This window comes from Peromyscus californicus, unplaced genomic scaffold (genome assembly GCF_007827085.1).
Source record: "Peromyscus californicus insignis strain IS unplaced genomic scaffold, ASM782708v3 Scaffold_22__1_contigs__length_63687245, whole genome shotgun sequence".
NCBI classification, from domain to species: Eukaryota; Metazoa; Chordata; class Mammalia; order Rodentia; family Cricetidae; genus Peromyscus; species Peromyscus californicus.
In genome coordinates, this window is record NW_026294525.1 from 8,331,265 (window position 1) to 8,355,343 (window position 24,079).

Here is a 24,079-nt window from a genome sequence, read left to right on the forward strand (position 1 = left end):
ACCAGTAAATCCCAGGAATCAGCCTGTCTCCAAGCCTCCAGTGTTGAGGTTACAGATGTGTGTGCCACACCTGGATGTTACTTGGCGCTGGGGATCTGAACTCAGGTCCTCATGCCTACATGGCAAGCACATGACTGACTGAGCCACCACCCCGACCCCTCAAGTGCTTCTCTGTTCATTCACAAAACAATCAAAACGAAAGCATGCCAGGGCTCCACTTCATCAACACACGAAAGGAATGCTTCCATTCGGTTCCTTTAAACATGTCCACAACAGGAAAGAAAGTAGAGTGGAGTAAGGAGCAGTTTTAGGAGAGAGGAGAGATGGCTCAGTGGTTAGGGGAGCTTGCTGCTCAATCACAAAGCCTGGAGCCCAAGTCCCAGCATCCATGTAACAAGCTGGGTCTTTGCCCACACATTATTCCAAAGGGAGTTGGGACAGGACAGTCACGGAGGCTCGCTGGCTTTCAGCCTAGCCAATAAAACCCAAGCTCAGGTTCGAGGAGAAACCTTGTCTCAAAGGAGAAAGAGGACAGTGATGGAGGACTGCACCAGATGCCCTTCATCTGGTCTCCATGTGCACAGGTGGGTGCATCCCTCCCATGTATATACATACACATCATATACACATACACACGCACAGTACAGAAATGAACAAATCTTTAAAGAATAGAAAAAGCGTGAGTGTTGATGAGACAGAAAACAGATCACAAAGAGGATAAAAATAAATAATAAATGAACAAATGCAACAATACAGTACTAGAAAAAATACAAGGATGCTGGGTGTATGTGGGGAGACAGTCTTGAGAGCAAATATTATGCCGGTTATTTTAAAAAGTAGCATCTAGTAGAGAGTCTCGTAACTCTCTGTCGAATATGCGAATGAACTGATCATACAGTACCTGTTTCAGTACATCTTTGTTTCTGAGACAGCCTCCTGGAAGCTCTGTCCACCTGGAGTTTTCAGATGTGTGCTAATCACAGAAAGCTCTGTGATTCAGCTTTTAATGTGAAAAAGATTCTCACTACAACAATTAGTAATTGGCTTGTTGAACTTGAGAGATTAGTTATCTTTAGACCATGGAGTGTACCAAGACAGGAGACTGTAAGCGATCTTGCACGAGGCAGTTCTGTGTTTTACCCAAATGACAATTTAGCAGCCTGTTCTGGACTGCAGAGTGGATACATAAACCAACTTTTAGTGAGCTGTCTAGGTCAGGTCCCAGAGACATGTTTAAGCTGTGAGGGTTCCATATGCTCTTGGAAACATATGAGTAAGAGCTTAATCTCTACTTCACTCCATCTGGTAAAAATTATCCTGCTAATATCCATCCAATCAGCCTTCCCTAGCCTCCTTCAAAATGTAAGCCTTCTGAGTCGTGTTGACCTTGAAATACAGGCAGGAAATGGAAATCGAGATTCTCCTTTGAGAGCCGATGAAGCACTTATGAACTCAGTTGCCTGATTAGCGTGGAGAAATCATCCGTAAGGCCAGTAAAGGATCAGAATATGATGAACGTGGGAGTTAATCAAGGGCTCTTAGAGCCTATCAAGGACTCCAAGCTAATCAAGTTCATGGAGTCTGACTTCAGCTTTTTCTAAGTACAGGGTCTCCCTTGAACTTTGAGACCAAGTTCAGCAGTTCAGGAGGATGCATGTGTGTGCTCCCATGTGCCCTGTGTGCTCCCATGTGCTCTGTGTGCTCCCATGTGCTCTGTGTGTGCTTCCAGGCCACCAAATTCAATCCTGAGTATGAGGACTGAATGTCCAAACATTTAAAGGTTGACAGGAGTTATGCTCTAATTTCTGGTTACTGCGGCCATGTAAATATACACGTGCTCGAATCACACCCTGTTCCCTGGAATTATTCACTCCAATGGCATTTACCTTCACCTGAAGAAACACACATTTATGTTAAATACCAATTCATCACTCAGACAAGGCATGGATGCAAATGGCTTGTGAACCCATGCGGTGTGTCCACACCATCTAGGGAGCTGGTCCACAGGTCTAGCCACGTGACCCTTCTAGAGCCCTGGTGCTGAGTTTACAGCAGCTAGGAGACAGGCATGTGAACAAAAGTGCTACAACCACTCACGCAGGGGGTCCTCTTTGCCTACTCTCCATGGCTGCCCCTGTGACAAAGATTTGCTATTACATGAATAATTTCTCTAAATAGAAAAAAAGCCCTTGGTTCTGGCCAGTTTCTTAAGAGTCCCTAAGTCTTTTTTTCTGACAAAGGATTTAAAGGTCTCTTCTCTTAAGCTTTTCTTTATTCAGACCCTTGAAAGAGGCAAGTTTATCACAAGGGAAGGAAGGCTCTCAGTCTCCTTTTCTACGCGTGTGTAAAACTGTATTTCCCTCCTTCCACTAACACTGAGTTCAAATGAACACATAACGTGGCCCATGTTACTTGTGCCCGGTTCTCAACCAAGTATTGAATCAGGTCCTGTTGTCATGAGCAGGAAGGACCATGATTAGCGCCCACATGCTGCAGTTCCAAACAATTCAGTCACTTATTACTGGACTCTTGAACTCAATTCTCAAAGAGAGGATTTTATCCCAGAAAACCCAGCATCCGATACGATACCTTGCTCGCTATGCTCCTGGTGAACCCCAAGAGATTAGATTTTGGTGGGCTTGTTTCTGCAGTGTGTAGTCTAATTCCCTCCTGGGGAGGTAAGGTTAGCTGTGGCTTTCCCTATTTCCCTGATCTTTCTCTAAGGCTTTCACCCCTATATTTGGCTCCATTTTTTTTTTTTTTTGGTTTTTCGAGACAGGGTTTCTGTGTGTAGCTTTGCGCCTTTCCTGGAACTAACTCTGTAGACCAGGCTGGCCTCAAACTCACAGAGATCCACCTGCCTCTGCCTCCCGAGTGCTGGGATTAAAGACGTGCGCCACCACTGCCCGGCCGGCTCCATATTTTTTATTTAATAAGACCACTTAGAAATTCGACTACACCCTCTGTTAGTTATTTAGCGGCACTCTTACCCTGCGAGGAAATGTCACGAAACACGACAGAATCCACTAACAAGAGTTTTATTAAGATAAGAGAGACAGACAGGTGTGCTCAGGCCTGCGGAAGAGACACGTATGTGTGTGTGTGTGTGTGTGTGTGTGTGTGTGTGTGTGTGTGTGTGTGTGCGCGCGCGTGTGTGGAGAAGAAGGAGGAAGCCGGAAATATGGCGCCGGCTTATAAAGGCTGGGTGGCGCAGGCATACACAGGTCCATGTGGGTACTCCACGCATGCGCGTAGATCACATGGTTGCTTTGCACGCTCTTACGCAACCATACAAAGCCACGGGGTCCTGGTTAGCGAGATGCCTTGGCCCGGAAATGGCTATTTTAACCCGGAACTGGCTAGGTGGAAGTGTCTAGGTCCTCCAGACATGCCCAACCGTGGGGGCATGTTGTGAATCTATCACCCTCCTGCTGTGTCTATACGGTGGAGACTAACTTCATGCACCAATGTTCCTTCTAACTCTGTGAAGTACAGTAGATTTCACATGCTCACCCGGACACACATCTGAGGATGAGTTCATGGAAAAAGGCAGTCGTTGTGGTGGGTCAGAGAGTGAGGGAGCAGTGCTGTCATGGTACTGAAGCTTGGCGTGGTGAACCACTGTGGAACGCCCACCAGAGACAAGGCAGTACCGTGTTGTGGAGATGGGAGACTGTGTTCATCCCTCACCTCCACGGGACAGTGCGTTCACAGAGAGGCGCCGGTCTCTCACGGCCTCACAGCAGGAAGCACAGGGATTTGGACTACAGAAATGGATTTTGCAGAGAACACGAGGCTGGCCAAATGGCACAGGAACAAGACACTTGAGAGAGTCAACTGTCTTTCTCTATCGCAGTATGAGTTATGAAGACTCAAAGACAAAATTAGAGTGCTCAAAACCAGTAAACGGAAAGGCAAGTGTACCCCCTCTATCCCATCAGGCAGAGACCCAGAACTAAAAGCATTGAATTAGGAACTTTTGCAATTACCAGAAAAATAGAGCAACCAAACCAAACAGAACAAAGCAATCCTGTGGTCCTTCATTCATTTTGTTTTGTATTTTAGTTTGTTGGTTGTGTCAGAAGGGACTGGAGTGGGCCAGAAACAGGCAGAAGCATCTCTGCATACACAGGGATGTGGGGAGGAGAAGGGACCCCTGCTTCTGAAGGACAAAAGCAAGGTCAGCTATTGAGGAGGAACACAGGGCAGCCCCTAACTCCCAGATTACATAACTGATGAATGACCACCAAGTGTACTGTCACCACGTGGAGCTTGGAACTCAACCCACACATCTGCCGGTGAGCTTTGCCAGACTCTGAGAGCAGAGGAAGCGAGAGGGGAAAAAACTTCATTCCCTAGTTCTTCCAAGTGGAAACTGCTGTCTGCGGCCAGAACTCCTCTGGAGAGGGAAGATTTGTGGTGCTTTCAATGAAAATGGCTCCCATAGGTTCACACACTGGAACAGGGCCTGGGGTTTCAAAAAAAACGTACATCTGGCCCAGTCTCTACTCTCTGCCTGCGGCCTGTGGATCAGGATGGAAAGATCTTGGCTCCAGCGCCACGCCTGTTCATTTCCTGCCTGGATGATAATGGACTAACCCGCTGAAACTGCAAGCAAGCAAGAGTGCCTTGGTCATGGTGTCTCCTCACAGCAAGACAATAGTAACTAAGACAGCATTCAACAATAGTCGTCTCTAGAAAGGGCAGATGTGGGGTGGGGAGGCAGCACAGGTGAAGAGCTTACCACACAAGGATGAGGATCTGAGCCACACCCCCAGTACCTGTGTACAAAGCCAGGCATGGTGGCACCCACTTGTAACCCATTGCCAGGCAGAAGGAAACAAGAGGACCCCTAGGACTTGCTGGCCACAAGTCTGAGTAGCCAACTCTGGGCCAGTGAGAGATTCTGTTGGGGGTTGGGGGGGCAAACAAAAAACATAAAACAAACAAACAAAATCCCAAAAACAAAAAACTAAGACGAGACGGTCCAGCATCTGAGGCATGATGCCCAAGATGGATCTCTGACCTCCATATGCATACACACACACAAGGACCCACAATGGATGTGAATGACTCCCCCACAGCTGTCTAAGACCTTCTCAGTACCCAGCTCCAAGAATAGCCCAGTCCTGGGAAAATGGGGACACTTGGTCACCTCACTGTACCCTCCCCAAATATTACCTGTTCTGGGCTCTGTTAATAAAACTGCACTTCGCCTTTAATCCCAGCACTTGGGAGGCAGAGCCAGGCAGATCTTTGTGAGTTGGAGGCCAGTCTGGTCTACAGAGTGAGATCCAGGAAAGGCGCAAAGCTACACAGAGAAACCCTGTCTTGAAACCCCCCCCACCCAAAAAAAAAGATAAAAATAAAACTGCACTTCAGCAAGCATCCTCTGAGGTCAGAGTGGGCGCTACAACCACACACATGAAGCTCCTTGAATGGTAATGCCGAGAGTTTTCTGTCCACAGCTCTCACGGGTACTTTTCAAACTTTAACTTGTATTAAGAAGGAATCACTAAAAGTTGACAGAGACAGGATCCAGTTACTTCCAAATGGAAAATGAGTTTGAGTTATAGAGAGGCCCCTGCAGCATTACTGCTGGCACAGAACACCCCTCCTTGGGGAGGCATCCTGAAAGCCTGGCTGGCTCCTTCAGGCCCAGGTCATTTGCATTTCTAAAAGCCACAGGACGCTCTAGACTATCCTCAACGAGGCCATTATTCTGGAAGCTGTTGGGCAGGATTTCTTTGAGTGAAAGAAAGTTATTGCTTGTCAAGCTTGGGAAAGGAGCAAAGGCGTCCTGTTTTGCTCTGGACATCACAGTGGATGATGAGTTTTCCATCATGCTTTTGGTCAGCTTTCCTACCTGATGCAGCAGTGTCTAGTTTCAGAAAGTTAAAGATGCTGGAACTAAAGAAACCATGGAAATACCCAAAGATCCTGTAAAGTATTCACAGGACTCAGACCATTCTCTAAAATTTGAAGTCTGTTGAGCTAAGCCATGGCTAAAAGACCTGTTTTGTGTTGTGCATTATCAAGTGTCTCAGTCTTTTTCATGCCCTCAGGAATATCTGAGTTAAAGCGAGCATGATGGCATGCTAAAGCTGTCAGTGTCAGAGGACACTGCAGGGGTGATAGTGTCCCTCACAGGACCAGCACTGTTCACTCTGTGAGGGGAAGGAATGCAGAGTTAGCTCTGGCTTGATTTCCAGGAGTTTCTTTCTAATATCCTGACTGTCTCCAGTTTATACTGGAACTGAAACAGGACAGGCTTGGAAACCCTTTGGCCTTTTGTGTGAGAGTATTTGTATCTCAGTCTGGAGCCAACAACTCAATACAGCAATTTAAAACACAGCACAGCGGCTGGAGATACAACTCAGCAATTAGAGCACACACCGCTTCTCCAGAGGACTTGAACTTGATTCCCAGCACCCACGCCAGGCAGCTCACAACCGCCTGCAACTCCATCTCTGGAGGAATCCAACACCTCTGGCCTCTGCAGACAACATTTGCACATACCCCTCTCCACACATGCACAAAATTAAAAATAAAACAAACCTTAACCAAAAACAAACCAGCACAGAAATTGGACTAAAATACCACATAGCCCCCATGGGCTCTACAGGCGCCAGAAACATTACACGCCTCTCCTTTGTAATGAGCAAAGGCTATGGAGACCAAATCGCCCTTTGGGAGACACATCCCCACTGCTGCAGAAAGGGACTTCCCAAGCATTCTCAAACTGGAAGGTCCCTTCCATGGCAACATTACCGTCTATGCAGCGGTTCACTAACTCAAAAGAGTGAGCCCAGTGCTCAAGAGCTGGAAGTCTGTCTAGTAACTGAGATGGCGAGGTTTTAACCTTTCCTATTAGGATCTTTGATAATAATTATAAGCCCAAAGAAACCCCTTTGGGATCAAGAAGCTCATAAAAATGTCCATTCTTGGTATCACCTAAACATACTACTGTGGGAACTTCCAAGGAGCTTGTCTAGGAGAGTGCGTGTGTGTTGATAAGTTGTAGATCAGCTCTCAGCAGTGAGCTCCTAAGGAAATTATAATCAAGCCTGTGGGATGGTTGGGCCAGAATGGCATGACAACGTCATTGATGAGCGTGGACCTTCAGGCCTGTGGTCTCAGAGGCTTTGTCACCTAGAGTTGTAGCCAGCTACATTTTCTAAGAATTGTCCCCATTTGGGGAGAGGTCAGGATTGCAGAAGGAAAAAGGCCTTTAAAATCCCTCAGTCAAAACTGCTGCCACAGTTACTACCTACAGACTCCAGTCCAGCTCAGTGCAGTGGTGACTGTTGTTCCCTCAGTCAGCTCCTGGTAAAGGCGGCTGCGTAACACCCATCGATTGAGGACGGACAAGCCAATCAGCTTTTGCCTAGCTCACATTCATGGGTCGATTTGGAGATTCCTGGTTTAGTTTTGGGCAATCTTTGTTGGAGTTAACTGTACTCCAGATTCTCTCAGGATCCTCTGGGACCATCAGTTGAGCCCGGGAACATTTTCCTCTTATCCTTGGATGAAGTACAGAGATATAAGGTCCAGCCACACAAGTATTTTCAAGTCCCAGCCGCACTGCATCTGGCAAGCTACAACTAGCTACATCACATCAGCCAGCCCAGGCCAATGTCAGAGGGCAGGAGAATATCCCACCTACCTCGAGGTCATGGCCTTTGCATCTGTGCACCCAGAATCAACAGAGCCAGGAGTGTTTTTGTCATATGGGAATGAGGGAGAAGATGTGAGCGTTTCCAAGTAGTGAGCTCACCTACCTCAATCAAAAGTTCTCTGAAGAGCCAGATGTGTGCTGACTCTTTCTCTGGCAACTGACACAGTGCCGTTGTGATCGGCCAGTGATGTCAGTGAACTTCAGCTGTGGGAAGACCACACCCTCCCCTCATCTCTGCAGTTCCTAGAGACACATGAGTGTGCTGTGGTCTCTAAGGAGACAGGAAACTCCAGGTCACCATCTACAAGGCAGCTCACCCCAAAGTGTCTCTGCCCATCCTGAGACTCTCATCCAAGAACAGCACTGGCTCAGGATGTGCTGTCCTTGTGGTAGGTGGGACAGCAAGAGAGCAGCACAAGCTAGTGCCTGGTAGAGCTTTGCCCTGAACCAGCAGAGCCCAGTCAAGTCAGGTAGCTGTGTCTGACACAGGGTGGGGAAGCATAATAGAGTATCAGTGTGTGTCAAGTGGCCATGGACGCAGCTGGCAGGTATGTTTTTACAGGGAGGGTGTAAGCAGAATACTACCCCCATAACACCTTTTCACAATAAGACAAAAAGGTAATAAGCCCGTCTCTCCATCACTCACCAATAGACCGTGCCTGTGACCCCAAGCATGCAGTACCTGACCCTATTCTCAAGGAAGTGCTGGTGTTCAATGGGACCATTCATACCATCCACCTGCACACATGGCATTCAGTTCTTTCACACAAAACTACCGAGTGTCTTTCATCATGTAAGAGTGGGAAGTTGAATTGCGTCATCTCTGGCCAGGTGGCAGACAAGAAATAGCATGTTATACATGACGGGAAGTAAATTCAAACTGATACCAAAGGGAAAAAATCCAGTTACTGGAATGTGCTGGAACCCCATGAGCAAAGCAAGAGATGTGGCCAGATTTTCATCTAGTGGTCATGCCGGGCAATGGGTGCTCCTAAAGACACTGTCAGGCCCACCATGCTGTCGCTCTGCCCACACCGTAACTACTGCAGGGGTACTAAGGATTTTATTCCTGTTTCTAAGTCCCCCTTAACAATTACAGCACACAAAGGTTGAAAGTCAGAGGACAGCTGGTCTAGCTGTAAAGCTAATCCTTCACATACACTGCTCACTACTGAAAATCCTACCCACCCACTGGTTCTCCCCAATGTCTACAGACCTTTCCATGAGCTCAAACCACATTCCTATTTGGGCTTTCAGCTCTGTTTTGGGGACTTGTGTTCTCAGTGGGCATTAGTTACTTCGGTGTTTGGAGCACCTGTTTTTTTGTGCTGCAGGCTATTTCTTCAACAAAGCCTGGGCCAGCCAGGAGCTTGGGGCCATGAGATGAGTGCCATTCATTTGAGATACAACGGAAGGCAGTTACGGCACGTGTGGATAGAGTCAAACTGCATGATACACTTGAACAGAAGTGTCGTTTGGAAACGCATTGTTTGGTACAGCAAATATGTGAAACATTAACCAACAAGTGAGAGAATACTTCCAGAAACAGAAATAACAACGGAGGTGATATTTCCTGAATAACCCGCCCACACAATATTGCCTCTGGCTGAGAGCTGGGCTCAGATCCAAAGTAGCTGTTTCCTCCCATTTCTTCCCTGAATTTGCTAAAGCCTTGGTTGGGGGGCGACCCTAGTTTGTACTGAATTTCGGCTACCTTCTGTAATCTAGAGCGTGCTTGGAGAGCCATACGCAAGGTTCCTAGGATCCCTGCTGGTCAACAGTGGGACTGGCTGGACTCGGCAGGCGGCCAAGGCAGGTTCCAAGAGGACGGAGCTGCCAAAGCCGATAACTGTTCTGAATCCAGCCAGACTTTTTCCTCCCCATCCTAAGCTTCTCTGCCCCCTAGGGTGGGCACCTCAAGGATGAGGCAGGAATGAGAGAGGTCTCAAAGGACAAAGCAAGCACAAAATGATAACTTATAAAAGTCGGGATTCACTGAAAAGGGTTTTTTGTTTGTTTGTTTGTTGTGTGTGTGTGTGTGTGTGTGTGTGTGTGTGTGTGTGTGTGTGTGTGAATAAGAAAGCACTGTCCAATCCCACCTTAGGCCCGAATGTCTGTTTTGTTTTTTGTTTTTGGTGTGTGTGTGTGTGTGTGTGTGTGTGTGTGTGTGTGTGTGTGTGTGTGAATAAGAAAGCACTGTCCAATCCCACCTTAGGCCCGAATGTCCTTGAGGGTATATGAGAGTGAGATGCAGGTAAACGCTGACTCTGATGTCTGAAGTAACTGTGTAAACACAGTCCTAACATTGACACCCGAAATACTTATTTAAGCAGCTGGTATGTGAGTAATTGATATCTGCCATGCTTATCATAGCACAAAAACTGTGATAGGACCCTGCTTTGATCTTGGTGTCAGAGTCCAGCAGCCTGTGCTGCTGGCCATTATTTCTGGGTTATCATAAAGGTATTTCGTACCTTATTATGTTTCGTGGGAAATCGAAGAACGTTTGACATAGGAAATTGTGGTTCATCCTGACCTAATTAAGTTTAGCACAAGGTTTTGCACTGAAAATGCTAATTCTCTGAGTTGATGTATAAAGGTTTGGGGGCCGGGGAGATGGCTCAGTGGGTAGAACACTTGTGGCACAAGCCTGAGGACTGGAATCTGATCCCCAGAGACCACATAAAAACTGGGCAAGCACGGCACCCTACCTATAATCACAGCTCTTGGGAGGCAGAGACAGGGGACACCCTGAGGAGGCCGGCTCACTGGATTAGCTGAGGTGGCAAGCATTTGGTTCAGAGAGACCCCACCTCAGTAGGTAAAACAGAAAACAATCAAGGAAGTCATCTGACATCAAACTCTGGCTTCCACACACATATGCACACCTGCAAACACACCCATACACGTGTATGCACATCACACACATGCACGTGTAAAGGGAGGGGTCTGAGGGATAGTTTCAGTTGGAAGACATGTTTAAAACCCAAAAGAATGGGGGGTTCCACATATGAGGCTGCAACTTGGAAGGGGAGCCTGAAAATGTCACCAAACTCAAAGGCAAGGAAATGCCCAGAAAACGCAGGAGGGATGGAGGCCCAACACAGGAAGGCTTAGCTGCCCAGGATGAGGCAACGTGAGCATCAACAGGATATGACCAAAAACAGTCACGAAGGTCTGAAACGTATGTAATTTGCCAAAGTCCAAATTTACAAGGAGACTAAAGAATGTGACTCACTGGACACCGTTAGAAGACGCTGGGCACCAATGCACTCCTTGGCAAGGGAAGAGCTAGGCATGCAGCATCCACTCCTAGACAACTGCACGCAAGGGCAGCCAAAAGTTGGGAAGAAAACTTAGTATCTATACAAATATTCCAGGAATAAATGCAGCAATAAGGATTATTGCTATATAAGCAATGGCATGAGAATAAGTCATTTGCAACTTCTGGTGAGTTCATCCACCCAGGCAATGACTGTCAGTCCCACCAAGGCATCCCCAGAGAGACAAGCAGGCAAGCAGATACCTCCGATGAAAATGTACTGAGCCACTTAAGAAGTAGGCGTGCCAAAAATATCTAGCCTGAACTCAAGTAAACTCTAGTTCTAACTGCTAAACTTAAAGGGAATACAAAGACGGAAGGTCATGTTAATGGGTTCTTGGAAATGGAATCAAGAAACTATGATCAGTCTCTTGACATTGGGACAGGAAGTTATCGTCTTCAGAGAATGGGGCAATCAAGTTACCAAAAAAAAAAAAAAAAATCACACACAAGCTCATAATATTTTAAGTTCTCAATTTTTCCACTAGAGGCATTCATAGCTCTCCTTTGGCCACAGGCAGCCCACAGGCTACAGGTCAGACAACTTGGCTTAAATAAAAACTGCTTAAGATTCTTCACTCTCGGAGCTGTTTGGAAAAGCAAGAAAAGACAAACTTATAGAGAACTCAAAGAGACACGTCAACCATCACAACATCTAAACTCCACGAGGCTGTTAGGGCAGCGCAGAGCTACAAGCCATCATAAGATAGTCAGGGACTGGGGAAACACTATCCTGCTGTTCGATATTAGATATCTTAGCTTCTTTTCTCATTGCTGTGACGAAATACCCTGGGCCAAAGGCAGCCCAAGGGAGGAAAGGGTTAATTTAACTCTCGGTTCCAGGTTGCAGTCTATCACGGCAGGGAAGTCACAGCAGCTGAAGCTTGCTCAAAAGGACCAATCACAATACATCCACGGTCAAGAGCAGACATTGATGAGTCAAAGCATGCAAACACTCAACTTATTCTTTCCAGTTGCTGCAGCCGGGGATCCCCACCCAGGGCATAGTCCTGCCCACAATTAAGATAGTCTTTCCACATCAATTGATGCAATCAAGACATTTCCTCACAGGCATTCTCAGAGGCTAACCTCAGTCTAGCAATCCCTCACAAGTGTGCCTGAAGGCACGCGTGCCTCCTGGGTGTCCAGTTGGCAAAGCTAAGTGCCACAGTAGGTAACTGTGTTTAATCATTTATTCTTAGAATAATAATATTGAGGCTATATTTTGGATGCCACCACCCTTCTGATTTGCTCTCCCCATAACTCTCATTCCCAGCAGCTGAATCTACAGTGAGTCTGATAATCTGCAGTGAGTCTGAGGCAAATGAGGATCTCACTATTCACATGTCAGTGTCCCAAGGACGGCACCTGTGACCCCAGAGTTATATGTTTATGCGTCTATATCAGAGGGAAATGTTCCAAGATGAGGCTCCATGGCAGATGGGATAGCCATCCTGGGGGGAGGGAGAAGGTAGAGCAGAGAAACCTCAAGTTTGGTCACAAGCCAGCAATTAAAGGGTCTATGTGATACATGGACAGAGATTCATTAACCTATTTTTTCTATTTTAATATGCTTGAAATTTTCTGTATTAATTTCCCCCCATAGGGGCTAAGGAGATGGCTCAGCAGTTAAGAGCACTGGCTGCTCTTCCAAAGGACTCAGATCCAATCTCCAACACCCACGAGGCAGCTGGCAACCATGTGTAACTTCAATCGCAGAGGCTCTGATTCCCCCTTCTGACTTCTGTGGGCATTACATGCATGTGGTGTGCAGACATACCTGTAGGCAAAACACCTATACATATAAACCTTTCTTTTTATTAAAACAAATTTTAAAGAAAAAAAATAGGTAAAGAAAATTATCATTAGACTAAAACACACAGAAAGAGTAAATGTAGCTTTGGTAGCAAAATGCTAACAGGAGAGCTAGGGTATCACAATAAATTCCTTAGGGAATCAAGTCTGGCTGTGGATGGCAACCCCTTGCCTATTTGGCCTTAAACACGAACCACGATGACTCAGAGGCCACTGCATCTTCAACAAGCACCGTCATGTAGAACGCTGAGCTCTCCCCTGCTAACATGACCTTCACCGTGAGTCTCTGAGGGCAGTGTTGAGCCAGACAGCACCGTGTGTGGAACAGCACATCTGTCCACACTTAGATAGATGGCTGTAGCATTTTATTTCATTAGCCACCAGCAGGCAGCTGTTGTTTCTAAGTTCTCACAAACCTTGATCTAGATCTTGCACCCCGGGACTGTGTGTGCAGAGTCTTCTTCAGCATGCTGCTAAGTGGATGGCAGACATATTTGCTCAGCCATTAACACTAAGGGCTGGAGAGACGGCTCAGTCAAGTTCTTGCTTTGCAAGCATTCGGACCTGAGTTTCATCCCCAGGACCCAGGTAGAAAAATGTCAGGCCTCTAATGGTAGCTTTGGGGAGGCAGAGGCCAGTAGACCCCTGGGGTTTTCTGGCCAGCCAGCCTAACCTCTTTGGAAACTTCCAAGCCAACAAGAGACTCTGCCTCAAAAAGAAAGGTGCCTGGTGCCATAAGAACATCTAAGGTGTGTTCTCTCACATCAACATGCACATACATACATCCCCACATGAACGTGCACCCACACACACACTCGCGCGCGCACACACACACACACACACAAACCCTAAACACACACAATCATAACCTCAATCCCACTGTGAGGACCTACAGTGAGATAAAAGGAGGCTGACAGACTGGTGGACTATTTCTTCCTCTAAAAGGAATTCCCATCTCAAATGTTCAAAGGGTAACAAGAATAAGCATATCTTAGCAGTTCATGGTTTTTAGGTCACACTGCCTCTTTGCTAAACATTTTAGATGACTAAACCTGCAGTCTTGTTCTTAACTAGTGTGCACCACCGAAAACTAGACTATCAACACCTTCATAAGCACAGCGGCTACTGCTTGCCATATCCTGTAAGAAGGGAGGAGGAGGAGGAGGAGGAGGAGGAGGAGGAGGAGGAGGAGGAGGAGGAGGCAGGGATGAGGGTGGGGATGTCTACCAAGCTCCTGAAGACTCTGGAGGGGATGATGAACCAACCAATCCCAGTTTTTCTTAGCTTATTTTTTTTTTTTTTAAATCAGAATGTCCTCATCAAAACAAGTGGAATTCTATGATGAAAAGTGTGGGCGGGCTAACATTCTTCAAGGTTTAAACCAAGATTCGTGTCTTCTAAAAATTGTTGTCTACTCTTCCTGTAGTGACAACCCTTCTTTACTCTGTGCTCACTTGGCCTATGAACGCCCATTGATTCTTTATATGTTTATCATTCAGGGGTTGTTTGAAACATGTGCTGTATCCTAAGCTGTTCATCACACCTTCCAAAGAACAAATAATGAGCTGCTCATTTGCTGTGTTCCTTTTTGTTCTAGAATGGGGAGACAGGGAGGTTAGGGGTGAGGACAGGGAGAGAGTCATCCCAAAGTTTTTGCTAGTGAAGGAAAGGAGAGAAAGAAAGTAAAGGGGCGGGGAAAGAAAGGAAGAAAGAGAGGGAAAAGAAAGGGAAGGAAATGCTAAGTCTAAAACTCAAATATTGCATTATTGCTCAAAATCTCGTGTGAATAAATAGCATTTCTAAGGCTACCGTAAAAACAAATCTTCAGGCTACAGATATGGCTCAGTGGAAGCTTGCCTGGCATGTGCAAGACTCCAGGTTTGATCCCAAGCACGGGTGGGGGTGAGGGGGAATAAGAGAAACAAGTAGAACAGAACCCAATTCATTAGAAAGGTTCAAATGTCGAGAAAAAACCATCACTAACTTTTATGACCAAGGTGACTGAGGAGACACTACACATCTACAGTAAAGAACAATAGTTCACACACTTCAAACTGACTATCAAAATGTGACCTGAAAAGATCAATTAACCTCAACTAAAAAGGATAGTCAGATGTTTAATAATGTACATGCATAGTTTTAGGAAGGAGAGCGAAGCACAGAAGTTGTAAAGAATTACTTCGCTCAATTCAACAATTTATCACCGGTGGTGACTAACATTACCTCTGAGTAATTTGGCGAGAGGTATTTCCCGTTGCATTTAGCCACGTGCCTCAGGATCTGCAAAGCTTTTTCTCCTTCCTTCCGGGTGATCAGCCAGCGTGGAGATTCAGGAACAACCCTGGTGAGGGAGAGGACCCTTGAATTAGGTTAGAAATCTGAAAACCCAGAAGCTCGTGAGTTTTTCTAGCCAAAAGGATCTTGCAGCAATTAGCTTACAAGTTAGCACAGTTCCCAGGATTGCAAAGAGGCTCTCAGAAATGAATTTTCTTTGCAAATTTACAATGAATGGGAAAAACACTAACTTGGCTACAAAAAAAGGTTCTCCACAGTACACAGCTTTTGGAAGCACAGGGAACCCTGTAGTTTTGTGTCTCTGATTACAAATATGAAGAGGACTAGGGCTTAGCTCATATCTAGGAGAAGGCAAAGTCTTTACCTTATGCATGGAGCCTGATTTATCCACACATTAAAATTCAATGAGAGGAATAAATTATATTCCACCCTCCCCACCAGTAAGTCAAATGCACACATTCGGAACATCTTGATCATTTATTTCTCTGACATTCTTAACCTCCTATTCATCAAAGAATGTTAATTTGCTTAATGGATTTTTTATCATATTTAATCTGCAAGGCGAAATAACCGAGTTTGTTATCTCATAATTCCCATGAAAGCATTGCAAAGGGATAAATCATAATGCAATTACTTAACCTGGAATTTTGTATTGGGGTATTTTACTATTGGTGGTAACAACTGTCAGTCAAGCTGCCAATAATCTTTGTAAATTGTCAAAATTCTCTAGTAATTCCCTAAGCCACGGGCATTCTGGGGGTTTAGCGATCTTGTCTATTGCCTTCATTTCTGTGTTGGTTTGGCTCTACGTTCATGTGCAGTGGGATAAATACAATGATGACCAAAATCACATTACCAGTAATAAAGGAGGAAGAGGAAGCTGGGCAGTGAGATGGCGAGCTGGATGCCCTGCCAACTGGGGATAAAGTAGGCAATTCCAGGCAGGAGGATGATTCCGAGGGTGAAGAACATCTGAACCACTATTCCCACAATCCTCCTTTGTTTCGAACCTACTATTTCTGTCACTGGAGGAAAACAGACACAAGAGATTAGGGGAGCTCTCAGACAACACCAAAACAAACAGACTTGACACCTGTCAAAAATCCACCTGCACTACGGGAATGCTCTAGAACGTAAGGACATGGAGGCTTCCATAGGTGCCGGACTTCTGACGACGGCTCTCCGGGTACCTTTCGTGCGTTTCTCCCACCATTCTCTGCCCTGATCCTCAGGCTGCCAAGCCAGCACCCTCTGGGTATGGTTGAGGAATGCAAGAAACACCTGTGCTGATTTTAGGTCATCTCAACATGGCTGTTGTGAAGGTCATGGTCACTATCAAAATAAACAGCAAGCTAGCTCAACCTTACCACTGTAACTCTAAGGATGTGTACATGATAGTCTCTCTGGGAGAGCTGCCATGGATATCAGACTCTGCCCGTACTTTCCACCATCCAAGACAGTTTAGATTAGGAATCCCATTGTTTGACTTCTCATGGATGTAACCGATCTCTAAAATCCACCTGGGAAATTTTGTCGCTGGAATCCTGACCTCCTCTGCACCTTCCCACTAACTGGTTTTTCTGTTTTCATCATCCTGAGGCATGCTAGCTGCCTTGTGGCTGCCCTAAATTCAGTTTTGAACATCCACATAGACTTGGGTCATGTTAAAAATGCCACACACTTCAGTTATCTCTGTTCCAGCCAGTGACTTTTAGTCTTTCCCTGTACCCTCCTTTCCCCGCCCCGTCAAGAGAGCTTCTGGTATCTAAAGCATCCTGTAGGGTCTCCGACAGGAGTCATGGGAGGGATTGGAAAGCCAAACATCTGGGACAATGCTATCAGATGACCTTTCTTATTGCTTTGGTTGTACATCCTCCACCACTTAACGTAGGTGGCTGGTTTGGACTAGAATCAGAGCCAAAGGGAGCAGCCCAGACCAAAGTAACATAAGCAAGGGACAGTGTTCCATATTCTATATCTGGTTCCCAATTTAAAACAGCATTCCAGTCTCCGTAGCAGCTGGAATCCCACCCCAAGTCCTTGTCCTGCTTGTGGAAGCCCTGCAGCACGGTCTCTGGGTTTCAGGGTTTCATGACGGAGGGGGGGGGGGGGGGTGGCTGAGCTAGGCCCCTCCCCTCTAGTTCTCGAACAGGAGTGGTTGCAGCAAAACAAGTCTTACCAATCACGAAGCAGGTCATCCACGCCCCCTTTCCAAACACACCTTGCAGGAAGCGGAAGATAACAAACACAGAAAAGTTTGGTGCAAAAGCCACCACGACCCCTGTAACGCCAACACCGAAACAGGATATCAAGTAAATGACTATCCTGCCGTACCTTCATGAGAAAGAAGAGAGAGAGAGAGAACCTTAAACATGGTCTTCAATATAACAGAAATGGAATGAGACAGGATGCAAAAAGAAGTCAAATGTGCAAGAAAAAAAAATATGCATCCTCTGTAACTTACCATCGCGGTACACAATACTGGTAGTAATACCTATGAAACCAGATGGAACCAAATGGAACTCATCTCTGGAATAACATTACACAATGCACAGCCCACAACACATCCCTCGAGACTAGAGATTTCCCAGCCGTGCCCCTCTCCACCACACTGCTCTTGCACAGTTTCCCTGTTGGCCTGGCCCTGACATTTGCTGTCATTTTTGTGGGTGGAGTATCAGGGAGGTAGGGACACAATGAAGCAGCAGTGGCACATTACAGAAGCCTCCATTTAAATCTTGTTCCATCCAGTTAGCAGTCATGACCTTGGGCAAACTCCTCAGTGCTCTCAGACTCAGGTTCTCTTTGCTTCCCACCCACCCCTTTTCCCTAGGGAGTGGTAAAGAGGAGCAAATGGGATTCTATAAAGTTCCTGATCAGTGTGTGCTGTTATTGGGGTTTTTTTTGTGATTTATAGAACTATAGCTAAATAGTTCAGACAAATGGGCAGGGTGCTGTGGTCAGTTTCCCAGTCTGCTGTGAACTGAGTCCCGGAGTCTCGCCAGGTGAGGGGCTGACAGGAGCTCATCCTCAATGCCCTTTGAGAGCTTTCATTTTCCTTACAAATTTCCACAACATTCTTGCTTCTGCATCTCTGCATTAAGGGCAGAGATGGAAACAGCCTTAATTTATCCACACGTTTTAAAAGTCAACACTACTTTTCAAAACAATAGTAGGTTCAAGCAGAATTTAAGCACAAAAGACAGAGTTCCCATGCACCCCTCCCTTTCACACATTCACGGCTTGCCTTATCACGGATTCCCCCGCTGAGTGATGCTCTGTAACAATTAATAAGCTTGAAGTGGCACACCATTACACAAGTCTACAGCTCACACTAGGGTTTCGGGGTTCATTTTCTAGCGCTAGGGATCAAACCCAGGTCCTTACACAAGCAGAGCAGGGGCTTTACCACGGAGCTTCATCCCACCCAAGGTTCACACTTGTGTTGGACATTCTGTGGGACACATCCACCCTTCTGCATCATACGGAAGAGTCTCATGTCCTGAACTCATTGCTAGTAGGGATGCAAAAATGATGGAACTCATTATTTGTTCTTAGCAGTCATTCTTCATCCCAGGTAACTACAGACTTTTCCACTGTCCCCATAGTTGGCAGTTTTCTAGACTGTTCTACAGATCTGTAGGAATGTTCTAAGATTCTATAGGAATTATACAGTATGTAGTCTTTTCAGACTGACTCCTTGAACTCAGTTAGCAATGTGGGCTTAAGTTTCCTCTATATCTTTTTAGGGTTCCTAACTTGTTTCTTTTCAGTGTTGAGTACTACTCCACTGTCTGGATATATCATCCATTCACCTACTGAAAAACATCTAAGCTGCCCCAAAGGCTGGCAATTATACATAAATCTACTGTACGGTCCACATGAGAGTTTACATGTGGATGTACATTTTCAGCCTTGTTGGGTAAATACCAATACTATAATTTCTAGTCCTATGCATTTAGTTTTGCAAGAAACTGACAGGCTGGCTTCCCCTCTGCTGTGCCATTAATGTGACCTACCAGCAATGAACAACAGTTTCTGTGGTTCCACACACTTGCTAATATATATTTAGCTTTAAAATTGCTAAGTGTATGGGTGTTTTGTCTGCGTGTATCTCTGCACCGTGTGTGTGCAGTGCCTGCAGAAGCCAGAAGAGGGCACCTGATCCCCTAGAACTGGAATTACAGCTGATTGTGAGCTAGATGTGGGTACTGAGAATTGGACCTGGGTCCTCTGGAAGAGCCAGTGCTCTTGACCGCTGAGCCATCTCTCCGACCCTTATCCTGTGTTTTTTGCATCTGTGTTTATGAAAGCTAAAGGCAATATGTTCATCTCGTTTTGGCAATAAGGTAATGCTGACATCACAGAGTAAGTTAGGGAGTGTTTCTTCTCCTTTATCTTCCGAAAGAAATGGAGACAACTGTGAGTAATTTATTGTCTATGCGGCAGAATTCACCTGCTCCAAATCTGAACCTGGTACTTCCTGTTCAGGAAGGTTATTCACTATTGACTCAATTTATTTAATAGACATGGGCTTATTAAAATAATTCATGCCGGGCGGTGGTGGCACACGCCTTTAATCCCAGCACTCAGGAGGCAGAGGCAGGTGGATCTCTGTGAGTTCGAGGCCAGCCTGGTCTCCAGAGTGAGTTCTAGGAAAGGCGCAAAGCTACACAGAGAAACCCTGTCTCGAAAAACAAAATAATAATAATAATAATAATAATAATAATAATAAATTCACTTCTTACATGAGTATGTCTTTCAAGGAACAGTCCCCTTGATCTTGGCAAATCTGGGACCATACAGCCATTTACACTCTTCCTTTATTATGTTTTTATAGTCTATGGGTTTTGAAACCATTTTAAGCGATCATTAATTTGAATCCTGTCTCTTTTTCTCTTAGTTGGCTTGTCTAAAAGGTTATTCTTTGGGGGCTTTCCAAAGAACTAGGTTTTGACTCTATTAATTTTCTCTACTGACTTACTGTTTTCAATTTCTTTGACTTTTTGGTCCTAATTTGTGTCATTACCTTTCTCCTGTTTACTTTGGATTTAACCTGGTTATCTTTGTTGTTGATGATACCTAGTGTATAAACTCGGATTGTGGGTTGTAGATCAGTCCTATGCTCCAGTGAATACATCAGTGCTATAAATTCCCTTGTGCACCCATAAAGTCTGATAAATGGTTTTTATCTTCATTGTGTTTAAATATTTAAAAATTCTCTTGAGATTTCTTCTCCGTTAGCAGAAGTATGGATGGATGCTTAATTTCCAAATATTTTGGGGGTTTCCAATTTCTTGTTACAGATTTATTGTTTAATTCCTTGGAGACAAAAGTTTAAATGTGGTATGACTTTCTATTCCTTTAATTTTGTTAAAATGTATTTTATGGCCCAGAATATAACTTTATTAATGTCTCCCATGTATTTAAGAAAAGCCTATATTTTGCTATTGTTGGATGACATGGTCTGTAGATGTCCAATATGTCCAGTCGATTGATGGTATTGTTGAAGTCAGTCACATCTTGATTATAACATTGTGTTGGTTGGATTTTCACATTTCAGATACAAAGTATTCGAGTCTCCAACTACAGTGAGGGATTCATCTGTTTCCCCCTGTGCTTCCTTCAGCCTTTGCCTCCTGTATTTTGATACTTTGTTGTTAGGCACATATATGTTAAAGATTGTTCTATTTTGCTATAAGTAATAAATTATTATAAGTAACCCTGTGTTTCCCTGGAGAAGCTTATCCTTCCTAGTATTAATGCAATGAGTTCTACTTTGTTTTGGTTGTTCTTATTGTGGTATCCTAGTATTAATATAATGAGTTCTACTTTGTTTTAGTTGTTCTTAGTATGCTATCCCAGTATTAATATAATGAGTTCTACTTGGTTTTGGTTGTTCTTAGTGTGGTACATGTTTCCCCACTCATTCACCCTTCACTGTGGGCATCCTTATATTTAAAGTGAATAACTTGTAGGCAACTTACTGTTGGATCTTCTTTTGATCCACTCTGAAAACCGTTTTGTTGAGACTGGGTCATGGACTGGGTGTAAACTCAGGTAATAGAGTTCTTGCTTGGAATGCAGGAAACCCTATATTGGACATGGTAGTATGTGTCTGTGACCTGGAACTTAGTAGGTAGACACAGAACAATCAGAAGTTCAAAGTCACCCTTGACTAAAGAGCAGTCAAGGCTAACCTGGACTGCATGAGACTCTGCATCAGGGGTGGGGAACGCTCGCTGATGTTAGAGCCTGCCGATTCATCTAGGCTGGCTGGTCACCAAGCGTCAGGAACCCTTCTGTCTCTGTCCCACCCTCCTGCACTGGAGTTACAGCTGTGTACCACCACACTCAGCTTTCATGTGGGTTCTGGGGATCCAAACTGAGGCCTTGTGCTTGTTCAGCAAGCACTGTACCCACGGAGCTGTCTCCCCACGTCTGGTCTTCTAATAAATCCATTAATGGCATTCTCCATTTCACAGTGTGTGGTCTTCGGCATTTCTCTTTGATTCTTAGAATTTCCATCGTTGTTTGCATTGTCCATTTCTCCCTGCTGTATTTTATCCACCCATCACTTACCACATTAACCACAGCTTTACGTTTTTCTGGTTTGACAGCTCCTACATCCTTTCCATGCCCATGTCTGGTTCTGATGTGTGCTGTCCCTGTTCAAGCTGTGGTTTTGTCTGCTGGCATTTTATGTTTTGCTTTGCTTTGCTTTTTAGGATGCCCTGTGACTAAACTTCAATTGTTCCTTTAGCCTGTGGACAATGACATTGCAGACATTTTTTTCTTTTTCACTTTAATTGGGATATGGTGATTAGAATTGGACTAGATGGTGAGTAGAATGGACTGGGCCTGTCTCTTTCGCTCCTCCCACACGGAAGGCTAATACAGACTTAGAATGGGTGTTTCTCATCCCTTGGATCTGACACTCAAAAACCTGCAGATTAGGTTCTAATTAACCAGGCTTGGTTTGGGGAGGTTTTGTAATATTTGTCTTCTCTCTCTCTCTCTCTCTCTCTCTCTCTCTCTCTCTCTCTCTCTCTCTGTGTGTGTGTGTGTGTGTGTGTGTGTGTGTGTGTGTGTGTGTGTGTGTGTGTGTGTTCTGGGAGCAGGCCTCATTATGTATGAATAGAAGCATGGAGGGACTTCTCTTGACAGTCACCATGAAAGCCTGGCAGACTCACAGGGGTGAAAATCACATACATGAGGCTGCAGAGATGACTCAACAGTTAGGAGTCCCCATTGTCCTCCCAGAGGACCTGGGCTCCATTCCCAGCACCCGCACGAGGGTTCACAACCATCTGTAACTCCAGCTCCAGGGAATCTGATGACCACGTCTCCCTGGATTTTGCTTTCTCCCTCCCCTCCTCCCTCCTCCCTCTTGGCCTCCTCCTTCCTCCCTTCCTCCCTTTTCCTCTACAACTGACCTACCCTTAACCATCTTCTCCTAAGGCTTTTCACTCTCAGAGCTGTTCACACACTGAGCCTCCTCCAGCACTCCAGCAAGTCAGGTCAGGTTTTCATTACCCAGCAGCCTCTGTTCCAGTAAGCACCAGTTACTTGAATCTGCCTAGCTTTCCAATTTGGGGAGCGGCTGCTTGCCCTGAGACCTCACAGCTGGGCAGAGCTGCTGACTTTCTTTATAGTTTGCTCAGCCTCATACTTGTCAGGCCTGAGGGGCGACACAAAGCTCTTCACTTGGAAGTCCCCATCTAGATTCTTAAGCTCGATTCCGGCCCCCACCACACGGTCTTCTTGTAGGTATATGCCGATTAAACTACCTCTCATCCTGTGCTGATAGGAGACAGGGTTACTTACAGCTCCCTCTCTTAAGTATGGCTCATTCACTCCGAAGAACTAAGTCAGCTGTAAGGGAAGACCCTCAGCCCTGATTAGAGTTTGAGTCCTCTCCAATGTTAAGTTATTTTAGGAGATACGTTTATCTATCATGCAGGATAAAATACATAAGCAAAACACAATTTTAAAAAAAAATTAAAGTTACAGTAAAAATAGCTGGCATGGTGTTGCATGTCTGCAATTCCAGCACTCAGGAGACAGAGGCAGGAGGATTGTGAGCTCCAGTCTCACCTAATACACATAGTGAAACCCTGTCTAAAACCAAGAAGACAAAAACCAGAAAGTGAAATGAACATAAATCAAAATTTGAAAAATGCAATCTAGTTCCAAATTGCAGCCATTGAGAAAAGAATTGAAATGTACATGACAATCCCTGAATAATTTTGAAAAAAAAATTCTTTTCAAAGTTTCAGTACAATTTGTAGAATAAAATACAAGAATTAAAAAAAAAAATGGAGTGGCTGACCTCATAACTAAATTAACCAAACCCCAACCACGGGACTGTTTCGAGCACCCTAAATCCACCCCTCGCCTGTCACCTGAGCCATGACATCACTGGGGCCAGTGTTTTTCCTGGGATGCGTTCAGACTCACAAGGGCACCTTTCCTACCAAGGAACAAGGAGAGGAAGTCTGAAAAGGAAAGAATTAGTCAAACCAAACAAGTGTGGATGTCCTGGGTAATGGAACAAAAAAATTGAATGTAGTGAACAGAAAGCATTCTCCTCCCCATACATAGGTCGTGTGTTACAGTGAAGCACTTGATTATCTTATCCACACCTACCTGTCTGCTGCATAGCCCAAGGTGAACGCCCCAGCCAGGAAGCCAAGGTTCAGGATGGCTTGGGTGAGGTCCAACATCCAGGCATTGGCACAGACAAGGTCAAACTGGAGAAAGAGAAATACACATGAAGATACCTGGGGAGGTTCATCTTCAGAGCACTCTCCAATATAGGTCAACCATCTTTACAAGAGTTTCGCCTATATATGCCTCATGTAAAATTTGAGGATGCATCACATGCATGTATATACATTAATCTGTGCGTGCTTTTTTTGTCAGTTTAAATAACTGCAAGGGAATGAATTCCTAGTATACTATAAATA

At 45.2% G+C, this 24,079-nt stretch overlaps 1 protein-coding gene across 1 annotated transcript in view; it reads right to left on the bottom strand.

The window, feature by feature from the left end:
* Slc22a3 (solute carrier family 22 member 3) overlaps positions 1 to 24,079 on the bottom strand; it is a 94,499-nt gene that overhangs the window by 27,412 nt on the left and 43,008 nt on the right. Inside the window, exons 2-5 of the mRNA XM_052750846.1 lie at positions 23,760 to 23,863; positions 17,290 to 17,444; positions 15,967 to 16,135; positions 15,039 to 15,156 (exon numbers count right to left, since the gene is read on the bottom strand). Coding sequence (XP_052606806.1) covers positions 15,039 to 15,156; positions 15,967 to 16,135; positions 17,290 to 17,444; positions 23,760 to 23,863 — 546 coding nt within the window. The remainder of the gene's footprint in view (positions 1 to 15,038; positions 15,157 to 15,966; positions 16,136 to 17,289; positions 17,445 to 23,759; positions 23,864 to 24,079) is intronic.